This window comes from Raphanus sativus, chromosome 6 (assembly GCF_000801105.2).
Source record: "Raphanus sativus cultivar WK10039 chromosome 6, ASM80110v3, whole genome shotgun sequence".
In the NCBI taxonomy this organism is placed as follows: domain Eukaryota; kingdom Viridiplantae; phylum Streptophyta; class Magnoliopsida; order Brassicales; family Brassicaceae; genus Raphanus; species Raphanus sativus.
Window position 1 is genome coordinate 40263217 of NC_079516.1, and position 14606 is coordinate 40277822.

Genomic DNA, 14606 nt, shown 5'->3' on the forward strand with positions numbered 1-14606 from the left:
CGACATAATAATTTAAATTATTTAAGTTTCCACACATAACATAATATACCTATATATATGCATACACAATATGGAGCCTTTGTATTCTGCTTCCTTCTCTATAACCGAGTACACTTGGAGGGAGTTTCTTTTCCTAAGAAATTGAGCTTGAATAGAGTTTGTAAGCATGTCGGTGAGTCTCTACTCCACTCCAATATTCTTTCTTACAGTTGCACAAATATTTACATGTATATATAATATATAGAGACATACATCGCTACAAATAAAAATATATGAATTTTATATAACTGAGTTATATGTGTTGTAGATGACAGTGGAGATAAGAGTTCCAAACTTGGATTGTGAAGGATGTGCTTCTAAGCTTAAGAAGACTCTACTCAAGCTCAAAGGTATTGAAAGCTTTTTGAGTTTTAATCAATCTGATACTGCTTAGTTCATTTCAAAGTATGAGTGCTTACTCATTCTAATCTTTCTTCTTGTTGGTTTTGATTAATTTCAGTTTTTTTTAAGAATCTTAATAAACAAAATAAAACTAAATTTTATATGAATGCGTTATGCATGCAACTATATTTTCAATGTTGTGTAAGTTTAACCAATGTATTTTGTGGTTCTTTAACTTGGCTAAACAAATTCTTTTCGGCCAAATTAAGAACTGGGTTGGTTCGCGTATCCGGATTTGAAAAGTTAACCATAGAACCGATCTAAACTGAAAATCTATTTCTCTGGTTATTTCAAAATTGGTTAACATGCAGGAGTGGAAGAAGTGGAAGTAGAGATGGAAAGCCAAAAAGTGACAGCTCGAGGATACAGGTTAGAGGAGAAGAAGGTATTGAAAGCAATACGGCGGGCCGGTAAGGCAGCTGAACCGTGGCCATACCGCTTAGGTAATAGCCACTTTGCGTCTTTCTATAAATATCCATCTTATGTGACCAACCACTATTACTCCGATGCCCACCGTACCGATCCCACTGGTGGTGTTCACACTTTCTTCCACACTCCAGCCGTTTACTCCGTTGCCGTAGCCGGCGATGAGATCGCGGCTTCGATGTTTAGTGATGATAATCCACACGCTTGTACCATTATGTAATCTATTTTTCAACATATACATAAATATGTTTTCTTTGCACCTTTTTTTTAAAACCGAGTGACTCCAAACCCCAAACCACAACGGGAGCTAAGTAATATCTGGTACATGTGCTATTTAAGACATCTACCGTGGCCAACCACGAATACTTGTTCATCTTTGTCCACATTTGATTCTGTTTTTTTTGTGGGATTTTTTTTTCATTCTGTATTGAGAAAGTAAATCTAATACTTCTTGTTTTATATAGAGTTCTTCAAAATGAAACTATGATATTTCATCATTATAATCCACATACCAAACGAATTCTAAATTTTAAAATTAATCGAAAGGGCTGTAAATTAATTTTATATAAAATTATAAGAAACTTTTATAATTCAGTTTCATGTGTTACTACCGTTACTAGGATAACGTTTTGCGCAGGATGAACTTATATAATAAACATTATAAATATATAGCATTGACAAATTAAATATGTTTATGTGTGATTTTGTTAATATGCATATAATTATGATTTCTTTATATAGTCATTTATATATTGAACTAAGCATTTATAATTGTAATTGTGGACCAAAATTTATTTTGAACTTATGATGAGCCTGATCGATTTGAACTTGAAATTTTATCACCCTTTTATACCTATAAAAACTGTAATTTGGTCATCAAGTGAATTTTCATTACAAAACAGGTTCTATAATTTTTTTAAAAAAATATTTTTCTTTAACATCACTAATAACCATTTTAATGATTTTATCACCATGTTTCCAAAATCAAATTATTTTGACTTTAATCTTCCACATAGTTTTGAAGGTTTTAACTAGACGACTGAATTGATGCAGCACATTTTTTCGCTTTAAGTCGTTAATTGAACATATATATATATATATATATTTAGTTTGAACATTTATTAAATAAAAATCTATATTAATACAATTTTATGATCATTTGTATCTTGTTATAATAAGACAAATTAAGACATTGATCGCAAAATTTCTAAGTGTATTTTAAAATTTCTAATAATTTATAGTCGTTTAAAAAAATTCAAAATATACCATATAAGAAAAATCTAATTTTTTTATTATATGCTTAGTGTGATTTTTTAATATTTTTAATAATATAAATCAAACAAAAAAAGAGCTAAGATACAAAAAACGTTATCAAATATTTATTATGCATAATAATTAATTGTCATATATACGTTAATCATATTAGATAACTATGTAGCTTTTATTTAAGGAAAGTGCAAGAAACTTTTTTTTGTACACTATATATCAATTTGATAGTTAGTTTAATAAAAACTATAATATAAATTAAGATGGATCAACCTATTTTTCTAAGATTTTTTTCATTCTCATGGTGACACTAACTACAAAACAATGTTGTATTGTTGAATTTGTTTCTCAGTTAATATATAAGGGAATATATATACTCCCTCCGATCCTAAAATGATGTATGTTCTGGAAAAAAATGTTTCAGAAATATACATTTTATACTTTTTCAATGTATGATTTAATAAAAAATTGTAAGTTTAAAAAAAATTAATGGTGGTTATTGAATTTCTATCGGCTAATTATGGAAAATTGTTATCACAAAAAATAATGCATCTACAAGCAAAATTTAACGAGTTTTCTTAATATATGTGAAAAGTCTAAAATATGTATATTTTTAAAAGAGAGAGAGTATTATTTAATTTGAATATTTGTTGAATAAAAATTTATTTTAATATTTTGTCTTATTATAACAAAAACAAATCAAGATATTGATCAAAATTTTCAAAGTGGTATTTTAAAATTTCTAATAATTTTTAGCCGTTTAAAAAATTTAAAATATAACATCTAAGAAAAAATCTAATTTTTATTATTATATGATTAAATGTGATTGTTTAATATCTTTTATTATATAAAATCAAACAAAAAAGAACTAAGATACGAAAAATATTATGAAATATTTATTATTCATAATCATTAATTGTCATATATACGTTAATCATTATTCTGTAGTTTTTATTTAAGGAAATTGAGAGAATAATTTTTTGTGTACTATCAATTTGATAGTTAATTTAATAAAAATATAATATAAATTAAGATGGATCAACATATTTTCTAAAAAACTGGAATTTTATTATTATGCTGACACGTAGTTATAAAACAAGTTTGTAATGTTTTTCAATTAATATATAAGGATTAGATATCAAAGATAGCACTTCTTCAAGACAACACTCTCAATCGGAATCAAATCAGATGGAAACTTACAGTCCACATTCTTTTGCGGCAACAAACTACACGGCTCAGGCTTAACTCTGCTCGTAACTCCAGCCACATTAGTACAGTTCCACTGCACCTCCTTAGGCTTAGCCGACAAAGTTATGTTCACATTCGAAATGCAAATACCCGTATACGGATCTTTATCAATCCCATCGAGGCTAGCCGACATGGTAACGTTCTCAGCCGTCATATCACTGAAATTGATGTTAGTAATTTCGGGCAACGCCTTGGGATCGTACCCATCGTCAGGATGCTGGTTGTAGTTTCCACTCATCCAGAAAACGTATTTCATCGTCTTCATCGTGAATCTCCTTGCGTAAATGTCCTTGACGTATGCGCCACGTCCCGCAGCGGTTTTGACTCGGACGGACGATTCGGTGTTGATTAGTGTCACGTCTTCGATTCTGACGTCTTTGATTCCTCCAGACATCTCGCTTCCTAAGGCTATTCCTGCGCTTTTCGGGGAGATGCATGTGAGCCGTCGGATCGAGAGTTGTTGTGTGGGCATTCCGAACTTTATTCCGTATTGGTCCCAACCACTTTTGACGGCGATGCAGTCGTCTCCGGAGACTATGTAACAGTCTTCGATCAGTGTGTTGGTGCATGAATCTGAAAAAGACCAAACAAGAAACAATGCCACGTGAGATAATTTGCAAAACCATATAGTGTATTTAAAAAATGCAACTTAAGCATGGAGGCTATAACACAATTAATTTAGCAAAAAATTAATATTTTATTACAATCTGGGAATCTATGATCATATATTGTTTTAAATTTCGGGTTGATGACATATATGTTTCATTAGCTAGACCGGTCTGCACATATGAATTAACATTGTCACATAGGATAGTACCTGGATTGATTCCATCCGTGTTGGGGACAGTAACGGGAGCGATAATGGTGATTGATTTGATCATGACGTTCTCACAGTAGACAGGATGAACATGCCACGACGGAGAATCGACCAAAGTGATGTTGGAGATCTGAATATTTTTGGAGAACAAGAGTTCGATCATATACGGTCTAGTCACCTTAAACTGCTTCTTTTTGAATTTATCCCACCAATACTGTCCCTGTCCGTTGATCGTCCCGTTGTTACCTATTATCATCGGAATTAGAGTCCAAGTTCGATATATTAGTACCTTCCGGTTTATGGTGCGAACCGGAAATTTGTAGTGAATGTATTTGGAAAATTACCAGTGATGACCACGTCTGTTAGGTTTGTACCGGAGATGAGACCGTTGAATCTCCCGGTTCCAGTTCCATCTCTTCCTTTTCCGTACGACGGCAGTGGAGCGACCACTGGCCATTCAGATTCATCCTGATGTTTGTCAAAACCGGAATCAGTAACTTAATTTACAGTAAATCTTCATGAATCGAACAGAACCGGATCTAATAAAAGCCAAACCAGAAACTAATAAGCCAGATCTTCTACCAATTTTGCTTTGATTGAAAATTTATTTACGATACTATAACATTAATGTAACATATTTTCTAGATTTATAGATTACTATGGTTACTATTACTATTCTTTATAATAATAAAATTGAACAAACCATATAGAACATAGTTTTTTGGGTCTAAAACCGTATAGAACATAGTGAGTTACCTGAGATGCAAGGATGGTGGCGCCTTTTTGAATGAACAATGTGAAATGGCTTGTTAGGTTAAAACTTCCGGTGAGCCATTTTCCAGGAGGAACTACGAGTTGAACTCCACCGTCGCTTGCCAGGTGGCTGAGCTTGCTTATGGCCGTTCTGAAAGCTTTCGTATTAGAAGTTTTCCCATCTCCAACTCCTCCAAAATCGGTTATCACTGCCTTGTGTTTCCGGCAATTTAATGCAGAAAACTCAATCCCGGAACTCCCCAAAGGATGTTGGCTACGTGATTCAATCGCCGGGAAACGGAATATAGCCAAAAGGACTAATATACCAAACAATAGCCTAATCATCTACACAAGATAACAGAAACATGCAAGAAGAAAGATTAATATCTAAGAAGATGTTGGATATGAAATTAATCAAACTAATACTTTCATAAGGATATTCGATATTTTATTGTATTAGATGATTTTGTTATTATCAAAAATTATAGAAGCTACGCAACATTCATCATCCACAGAGCGGTTTAAAATACATATTAGCGGGTATATAACTCTACGAATTTAGACAGAAAATATATAACAGTGTTTCTCTAACAAGAACTTTTCTTTACCTTGAGGTATTTGAAGTAGCAAAGAAAAAACAGAAGAATGTCTTCCTTCTGGTTTGATTGTTTGTGGAAAAGTAACTCGGCAGAGTAATATTTATAGATTTTTAAAAGATTTTTTTTTTTGGACAACAGATTTTAAAAAGATAAGAATGCCAAATAAGGATTATTTAGTATTCTTTTTCCAAATTAAGCACGTAGATAATTTCTTAATAAATTATAATATTTTAAATTGACTAGCTTGCTTATAAAATAACTGAAATGACTAAAAAAGGAAGTAAGAATCAAAAAGCCCTATACATTTCTTAAATTTAGTACATTTATATCCATAATACAATTCTAAAGTTGACCACATCTACAATATTGGGATAACTACTCTCATTATAGCCTGATTCTTACCACCTTTTCATTTGACCACCAGATTTGAAGATATATGTTATTAAATGTTAGATTTTAATCATTTTATACATTCGACAAAATTGGAAAAGTATCCAAATTCTTACCACATTTACGTTTTGACCATTAGATTTGAAGATATATGTTATTAAATTTTAGATTTTAATCATTTTATACCTTTGACAAAATCGAAAATATCCAAATTATATTTTCAGTTTAATTTATTAACATTTTAGATGTATTCTAAATATATTTTTGGTCGAAAACATCTATATTATTAAAATAGAAGTACAAAATTGAATTATCCTTGAACTTTTTACCTTATTTGTTTTTTTTTTTTGATGAAATATGAAATTTATTGATCATGGTAAAAGAATAATCATTTACAAGATGGGAAAGTAACTAAACTATAAGCTAGTAGCTATATACAGGTAAGCGCAAAAGACCTATGTGTAGTCAAAAACTTCAAACCATCTTTGCATCAGACCTGCTAGATTATGGTCCGGCCTGTATCTCAGAGATGTAATACGATTTCGGATGGCCTTGTCAATAATCCTAATAGCTCGCTCAACTGTGTGATAAGTTCTTTGATGCCTCCGGTCATTCCTCTCCTTCCACATGTAGTAAATGCATGTCTGAAACACCATTTTGAGAAGAATCTTGTCCATACTGCTGAGGTCGTTTGTTGTGATAAAGTGTAGAGTGAGTCCCCAATCAGGGTTGATCTGAGATCCACACAATCGTCCTGCAAGTCTGCTCCAAACAGTGAAAGTAAAGGGACAGGCAAAAAAGATATGATCTCTCGTCTCATCCCTTTCCCCACACAACACACAGCCTTGTTGGATACCCCAAGCCCTCATACGCACTCCAGTCGATAGACGATCCTTTATAGCCAGCCATACAATAAATGCATATCTAGGGACTCCCTGAGAAAACCATACACTCTTGCTCCAATCTACCTTATCCTTCTTCACTCTGATTTGATCCCAAGTCTTACTTGATGAAAAGTGTGATTTGTAAGTGTTCTCCGCATGCTTCCAGAGCACCACATCGCTTCCATTACCATCCATTGGCACACATTCATTTTGGATACGATCATGAAGAGCGTGGAAGTGTCTACTTCGCTGCCCCCTTATGTTCCAACTCTGATCCCGAACTGCTTCACTTACTCGAGCGTTCCTTGCGACTCCAAGGTAGTAGGTGCCCACTTCACCGGTGATATCCAAGAGTCTTCCCATCTGCAGCCAATCATCATACCAAAAGTAGGCAGTATGTCCATCATGAACCTCAAACCGGATGAATTGATATGCCAACGCTCTGAGCTTTAGGAGTTTCCTCCATATCCAAGACCCTTTTCCATCCTCCCTTACTTCCCAAAACGAGTTCTGGTGTAAGAGATATCTCTGGATCCAAGAGACCCAAAGTGAGCTTGAGTTCGAAAAAATCCTCCAGATTAAGCTAAGTGCAAAGACCTTTGATGAATCTCTCAGCTTCCGTATACCGAGCCCTCCCTCTTCCTTAGGGCAGCAAAGATCCTCCCAAGCCACCTTAGTTTTATGTGTCTGTGTAGGCGAACCGGACCATAAGAATGCACTACACATGCTTTCTATTGTATCCAGACAAGCTTTGGGTAAGATAAAAGCTTGACTCCAGAAGTTTACAATACTTGTAATGACGGACTTGATCAGCTGTAGCCGCCCAGCATATGATAGATATTTATTCCGCCACGACAACATTCTACTTCTGACCTTGTCTATCAGTGGCTCATAGTCTTGCTTAGTTAAAGCTTTGGTGGTGAGCGGCATACCTAAGTACTTGACCGGCAGAGTACCAAGTTTGATCCCCACACGCTCAGCTTCACTTAGCAGGGGGGCTATTGCCGTTCCAGTAGCAAATAGGGAGGACTTAGAGGCGTTGATATGAAGCCCAGAGACCATTGCAAACTGCTCCATTACCCGCATAACTCCACGCAGAGAACCCACAGATCCATCGGTGAAAACTAAAATGTCATCAGCGAAGCACAGGTGGGTGAGTCTCACTTCACTGCACTGAGGATGATAACCAAATTTCTGCTCTTCCGCTGCTTTATTTAACATCTTGGCGAGGACATTATTCAAGATGACATAGAGATATGGAGACAATGAACAACCCTGTCGAATCCCTCTTGCACTTGTGAAAAAACCTTCCAGACTTCCATTTACTGAAATAGAGAAAGCAGCCGTTGAAATACAGACTCTGATCCAGAGAATAAATTGCAAGGGGAGGCCCATAGCTTGCAACACTGCCGTGATATAAGACCATTTTACAGTATCAAAGGCTTTTGAGATGTCAAACTTCATTGTTGATCTGTTGGAGTTGGAGGTCCTGTGATAACCATTAACCAATTCTGAGGCAAGAAGGACATTTTCAAGCAGTAGTCGCCCCTTTATAAACGCCGTCTGATTAACCTCAATGGCATCTGGAAGGATAGTCTTGAGCCGACGCGCAAGGACCTTTGAGATGACCTTATATAACAAGTTACAGCAGGCTATCGGTCGATAGTCTTTCATGGTCTTCGCTTCAACCGATTTAGGAATGAGGGTTAGGACTGTTGCGTTGATACCGGTAGGTAGGAAGCCAAAGAGGAAGAATGATTGTACCGCAATGATAAACTCCTTGCCAACAATCGACCATGCAGCAATAAAAAACTCCTTAGTGAAGCCATCGGGCCCGGAGACCTTGTCATTAGGTAAAGCATGAAGCGCAGAGAGGATCTCTTTATCAGTCACCGGAGCAACCAGTAAAGCAGCAGAGTCCTCTGAGCATCGGTAAGATAGCAATTCCTGCAGTAGGGGTCCTGGATCGTCATCAGTTCCCTGCTCCTGTGTTTGGAGAAATCTCTGGAAATGCAGCACTGCCTCTTTTTTGATGTCTGCAGGATTTGTAAGAACTGTTCCATCCTCTGTGACAAGCGAAGAGATTGTATTCCTCGAGGATCTAGTCTGAACCGCCCGATGAAAAAAAACTGTGTTATGATCACCTGCTCCTAGCCACCTAACACAGGATTTCTGTCGAAAAAACTTCTCCTCGATAAGTGCCAGTTTATTCCATCGATCAGAAGCTACAGACGCTGCTGCAACACTTTCCGGAGTTGGGTCTTGCATAACTAAGTTTTGGCAGTGACACATCTCCTCAAAAGCTTGTTTTGTTCTAGCAGGAAGATCCTCATAATGCGTCTTGTTGAGCAGCCTCAGATCATACTTTAAGAGCTTTAATTTAGCATGAATTCTGCTCAATGCTACACGTGAGTGATGTATAGGTTGGGTTGCGTCCCATACTCTCTTGACCGTGGGCAGAAAGTCTTGGTGTTCAGCTAGATAGTTAAAGAACCTGAATGGCTTCCTCGTCTCATTTACTGCACCTGAAAGCCGTACCACACATCTTGCGTGATCTGATATCCCCCCCCCCGCCTCAAATCTACAAGAAGATTGTGGATACGTCTGGAGCCAAGAGCCATTGATGAGAGCTCGATCCAGTTTCTTGCCTATAGGGTCTGCTTCCTGATTATTCCACCATGTAAATATCACTCCAGAGTGCACAAGATCAGTTAGATTGCCGTCTCCAACAGCCTCTTGAAACTGCGTCATCCCTGTCTGGCTAGAGCTGGATAAGCATCCTCTAGAGTGCTCACCGGAAGAGAGAGTCGTATTGAAATCGCCAGCAACTATCCAAGGCAAGTTTAAGTGGCTGTAAGCTGCTTGAGTTCCTCTCAGCTCCAACCAAAGCCCTCTTGTTTCCACTTCACAGTTTGATGCGTAAACCGCTGAACAAACGAACTGCTCATGTGTCTCAGGGATTTGTACTGCACAAGTGATGACCTGTGCACTGCTATGAAGCTTAGTAACCACCACCTTGTCCGACCAGCAGAACCAGACGCGGCCTAAAGGGTTATATTCATAATTTGACATAGCTGTCCAACCAGGTAAAGCTGCTTCCAAACAAGCAGCACCCTTATCAAATTGAACTCTTGTCTCCAATAAACAACCAAACAAAAACTTCTCCTGCTGAACCCATCTACGAAGCTCTCTATGTTTGCGCGGCGAGTTGAACCCCCGCATATTCCAGATGAAAAACGACATTATAACTTCCGTGAGGAAGTCTTCCTTGTGGTGGACTGATTCTTACCCCTTGGATCCTTACCACGTGCTGGAATCTGTTTACTCAGTTTAAAACTAGCACCAGTGCGAAGCCGGGCAGTCTTAGTTGAGTCTTTAGCCTTCGTATTATCTTCTTTTACAACCAATTCGCCCTCTTCAATATCCGAGTCAGCATTTGTATCCTCCCCCTTCTCTGTACCAACATCCTCCTCCGCTACCACAATATCATCCTCCTCTTCCCCATCATCAGCAAGAACACTGAAGCGAGACGGAGAGATCAACACATCATTACCCTGACCCTCATCAACGGAACTCCTCTTGTCATCTGTATCAGAACGTCCCACCAAAGCCCAATCTTCCTGCCTTTTTCCATAACTCCCTGAACCTGAAGGATCCCCATCCTCAACCTCTTTCCCCTGTGTATCGCTGACACCATTACTTCCAAAAGTAAGAGGTAGACCCTCTAGTTCGTGTAAAAGCTCCTGGACCACATTGAGCTTTTTGATTTCTGCAAGTCAAAACTCACTGATCCTTCACCACTTATCACCACATCCGAGCCACTTCCTGAGTCAGTCGCAACCTCCTTACCCTTTTGCATCACTGAGATCTTTTTAGATTTGCAGTGAGCTCCTAAGTGACCCCAACCATTGCATATGATACACTTTGGTGGCAGCCACGGATACAAGACATCAATCATCACCGTCTTTCCATCTCTATCCAAACAACTGATTTTCTCCACCAGAGGTTTGGTAAGATTCACCTCCACGAGAACTCGTGCAACATCCAACCTTGTACACTTTTCCGTATGCGGATGAAGCTTGACAAAATTTCCTGCTGCTCGACTCAAGCACTTCAAAGCCTTATGTGAGAACAAGAGACTCGACACACCTTTAAAATCAATCCATAGCGGCATGGCAGAGAGGTCAGGGGGGTGCTGAGCCGTGTCGGGAGACCACTCGTTAACCACCAATGGGATATCAGCAATGTGCCAATAGCGCCTCTGGATCACTCTTGCTCGCATCTGTGGGTTCTCAATCCGGAAAAGGACTGTCGTCTTGTCAAGGAACTGCACATCGATTCTGCTTCCCATCTTTGGAGAAGACCAGAGTCTGTTCACTGTAGCGTGGATGGAGCCAACATGGGGAGCATCACCGATGAAGTACCCAACCACAAAACACCTCCATAGAGGGTTAGGATCTGCAAGAATCTCGTCAGGGATCTGAATCGAGACTACGCCATCAACAGCTTCGGAAGGAGGGAGCAACGCCATCTCCGGAGATTTCTGCCACGGAGAACCCGGTCCCGGAAGGCCAGCTTTTCCCCCTCGCGGAGACACCTCCCCTTGATCCGCCGTCACAGTGAGCAGAGGGTCGCCTGTTTTGTCGCCGTCGCCATCGCCTAGGTCAGCTATTGTATATTTAAGAATATTTTTTTTTGTTTTTTTCTTTATTTAAATAACAAATTTAAGTATTTGATGTTTTTAATAATTTAAATAATAGATTTTCTTAATCGAATCTTAACAAAAAAATAGATTTCTTAATATATTTTGTATTAACATATTAATATTTCAATATTTATTAATAAGAAAAAACAAAATAAAAAACACATCAAAATAAATTTATATAACATATAAATAAAATATAAATAATTTATTCCTAAATTATTAGTATAACACTTTCATAATATAAGTCCAGTTAGTTATAAATATTAGATTTTATATGCTATATTGTGATATAATAGACGACTAAAATCACAAAATATAATTATTCAAATTAATAAATAAAATTTTGTTTTCAAATGTTATATTAACAGTTATGTAATAAATATTAATTTACACACACATATATATATATATATATTATCATTAGTACAAATATATATATGTAAATTAATATTTATTACAAACTGTTAATATAACATTTTAAAACAAAATTTTTATTTATTAATTTGAATAATTATATTTGTGAATTTAAAAGTCGTCTATTATATCACAATATAGCATATAAAAAATCTAATATTTATAACTAACTAGACTTATATTATGAAAGCTTATACTAATAACTTATGAATAAATTATTTTATATTTTATTTATATGTTATATAGATTTCTTTTGATGTGTTTTTTGTTTTTATTATTAATAAATATTGAAAATATTAATATGATAATAAGAAATATATTATGAAATCTACTTTTGTTAAGATTCGATTAAAATCTATTATTTAAATTATGAAAAACATCAAATACTTAAGTATATATTATTAAAATTATTCAAATTTGTATTTCTATTATTAAAATAGAAGTACACTTTAAAAATACCCTTTAGTTTTTAGTGTTATTTACATTGGTATGCCATTGATCATTTAATTAATATTCTTATATTAATATTTATCTTTTTCAGTTATTTAATGTGCTTTTCTTAAAAATGCTTTGTCTTTTCTGTTTAGTTAATACATTTTCAAAATCAAATTCTATTTAATATGTGTTATCTTTTATGAATTTTTGTCATTTTTTTTTAATTAATACATTTCCAAAATCGAATTCAAAATAAAAAAGCTTGGCAACACTAATTAATAAACATAACTTATATTATTCATTTTTCCTATTTTCTTATATATGTGTGTGTTTGGAAATAATTAATAAACATAGCTTTAAATATTTAATGAACAATATTATTTTTAAATATGTAATAATATTTTTATTATTTATTAGTAATAACCAAAAATAAAAGTCACATTAAAAATAATCATTTATATATAAATATACTATGTCACATATATTTTTCATATAAATAATACCACAATGTAAGTTCAGTATGATAAACGTTGAAAGTATAAAATATATAGCATCATATATTTTGAATTATATATACAATAATTTTATTATACATTATCATAAATTTTGATCCATAAAAGATTAAAATACATTTGTACGGATATATCAGTTCATGTTCAGAAATTTTATTTTCTAGATATTTTATACATAAATCTAATTATACAAATGTTTGATTTGTTTATATGAGCTAAATATACAAATATTTGATTTGTTTATATAATGTCCAATAAATACTGATCATAAGAACGCAGAAAAATTATTCGATGTAATTAAGCATATTGTTATTTTTAAATATGTTATATTAGTACACACATTGTAAACCATATATAATATTTAGTATAAACAAAGAAATAAAATAAAAAAATTGACAACCGCTCCACCGAGCGCTCAAAATCTAGTTACTCTTAATTAAGACTGTCCATCTTTAAATGTAACATTCACATCTAACTAAAAGCAAGAAGAGATGAACTTCATTTCTAGTCGTTAAAACTTTGCTAAATTAAGCTGTTGGCCAACTAGACATTGATATGAAGAACCAATTTAGAAGATTTCTTTCGTCTTACACGTTTAGTAGTTTCTTCGAATACAACTGAAACATTTTAACAATCCTTTTTTAATTTAACTTTATTCCTATAATCTATAAACTACAAATCACGATTTAAAAGAGTCAACTTGTTGGAAAAGTAACTAGTTTGTTAATGCATCTCTATCAGCGCGCGAGAACACTTGTTAATTAGTACTCTTTGTGGGTTGCAACGGTTTTTACAAGTTAAGTTTTATTTGAGTTTTCCAACTCGGATTTATTCTCGATTTAGCTTAGTCTAACCGTCAGTTCGGTCCACATTTGAAAACATTGGACACACACACAACTAACTAAACTTCAAGTACTTCCCAACCAAAGTTCAACTATTCTTTTCCCACAGCCAGATTGGTATAAATCATGTCAATTTAGAACTGTAATCTGAATGTACTCAAAGACCTCACTTACAATAACATTTTAAAACTCTAGTCATAATTGTTAATATAATATGTATTATAAATTTCTGAAAAATAGAGTCTTTAAATTATAGGGGACCAAAATTTTGTAAACGAATTCAATATCCTACTCAAAATTCAAAATACATTTTATTGGATTCTATTTAATAACCAGTTCATACAGCCTGCAAAACTTGATTACACTGAGTCACTGAGGAGCAAACGAATTCGAACATGAACAAAATAAAACATATAGAAGATATTCGAAAAACACTGATGTATGGAGTATGGTTCTTATGAGCATATGAACTCAGTTAATTTGGAGGCGTATATAGGAGAGTCTGAGAAATCAAAAGAAAAGCATCTTAGAAAATCAATAACACGATAGACAATAGACAATAGAACACTAATGATACTAATCATCAAATAAAACTAAAACTTGCATAAAAAATTTGAGTTATTCTTGGATTCACCGATCAGTGGGTCCAACCAATATTATTTTGTTATTTCATATTTGTTTTTTATAAAAAGAAAAAAAGATTATCAAGTTATTTTATGTTTTAAAAGATAAAAATAAATAAAAATAGTAGTAGTTGCAAAAAAAAAATATTTTAACGCAGTTAGCAAAACATCAAACCCTAAATCATAAAATTTAAATTTTTGGGTAAACTCTAATTCTATACCTTAGATAAATTCTAAATCAAAAACACTAA

At 34.4% G+C, this 14606-nt stretch overlaps 2 protein-coding genes across 3 annotated transcripts; one reads left to right on the plus strand and one right to left on the minus strand.

Annotated features, from left to right (window-relative positions):
* Positions 1-13: 13 nt before the first annotated feature.
* On the plus strand, positions 14-1126 carry LOC108809434 (heavy metal-associated isoprenylated plant protein 31). 2 transcript variants are annotated; one of them, XM_018581572.2, is made up of 3 exons: positions 14-172; positions 308-389; positions 753-1126. In XM_018581572.2, exons 1-3 carry the CDS (start codon positions 167-169, stop codon positions 1085-1087), a joined length of 423 nt encoding a protein of 140 aa, XP_018437074.1. In that variant the 5' UTR covers positions 14-166; the 3' UTR covers positions 1088-1126. The 2 variants fall into 2 exon arrangements, with proteins under 2 accessions (XP_018437074.1, XP_018437075.1); XM_018581573.2 differs by having other exon boundaries at positions 107-168.
* A 2145-nt stretch (positions 1127-3271) lies between these two features.
* On the minus strand, positions 3272-5296 carry LOC108810605 (probable polygalacturonase). The gene is made up of 4 exons (XM_018582710.2): positions 4955-5296; positions 4543-4666; positions 4199-4444; positions 3272-3954 (listed from the first exon to the last, which is right to left on the minus strand). Exons 1-4 carry the CDS (start codon positions 5294-5296, stop codon positions 3272-3274), a joined length of 1395 nt encoding a protein of 464 aa, XP_018438212.1.
* Between the last annotated feature and the right edge of the window lie 9310 nt (positions 5297-14606).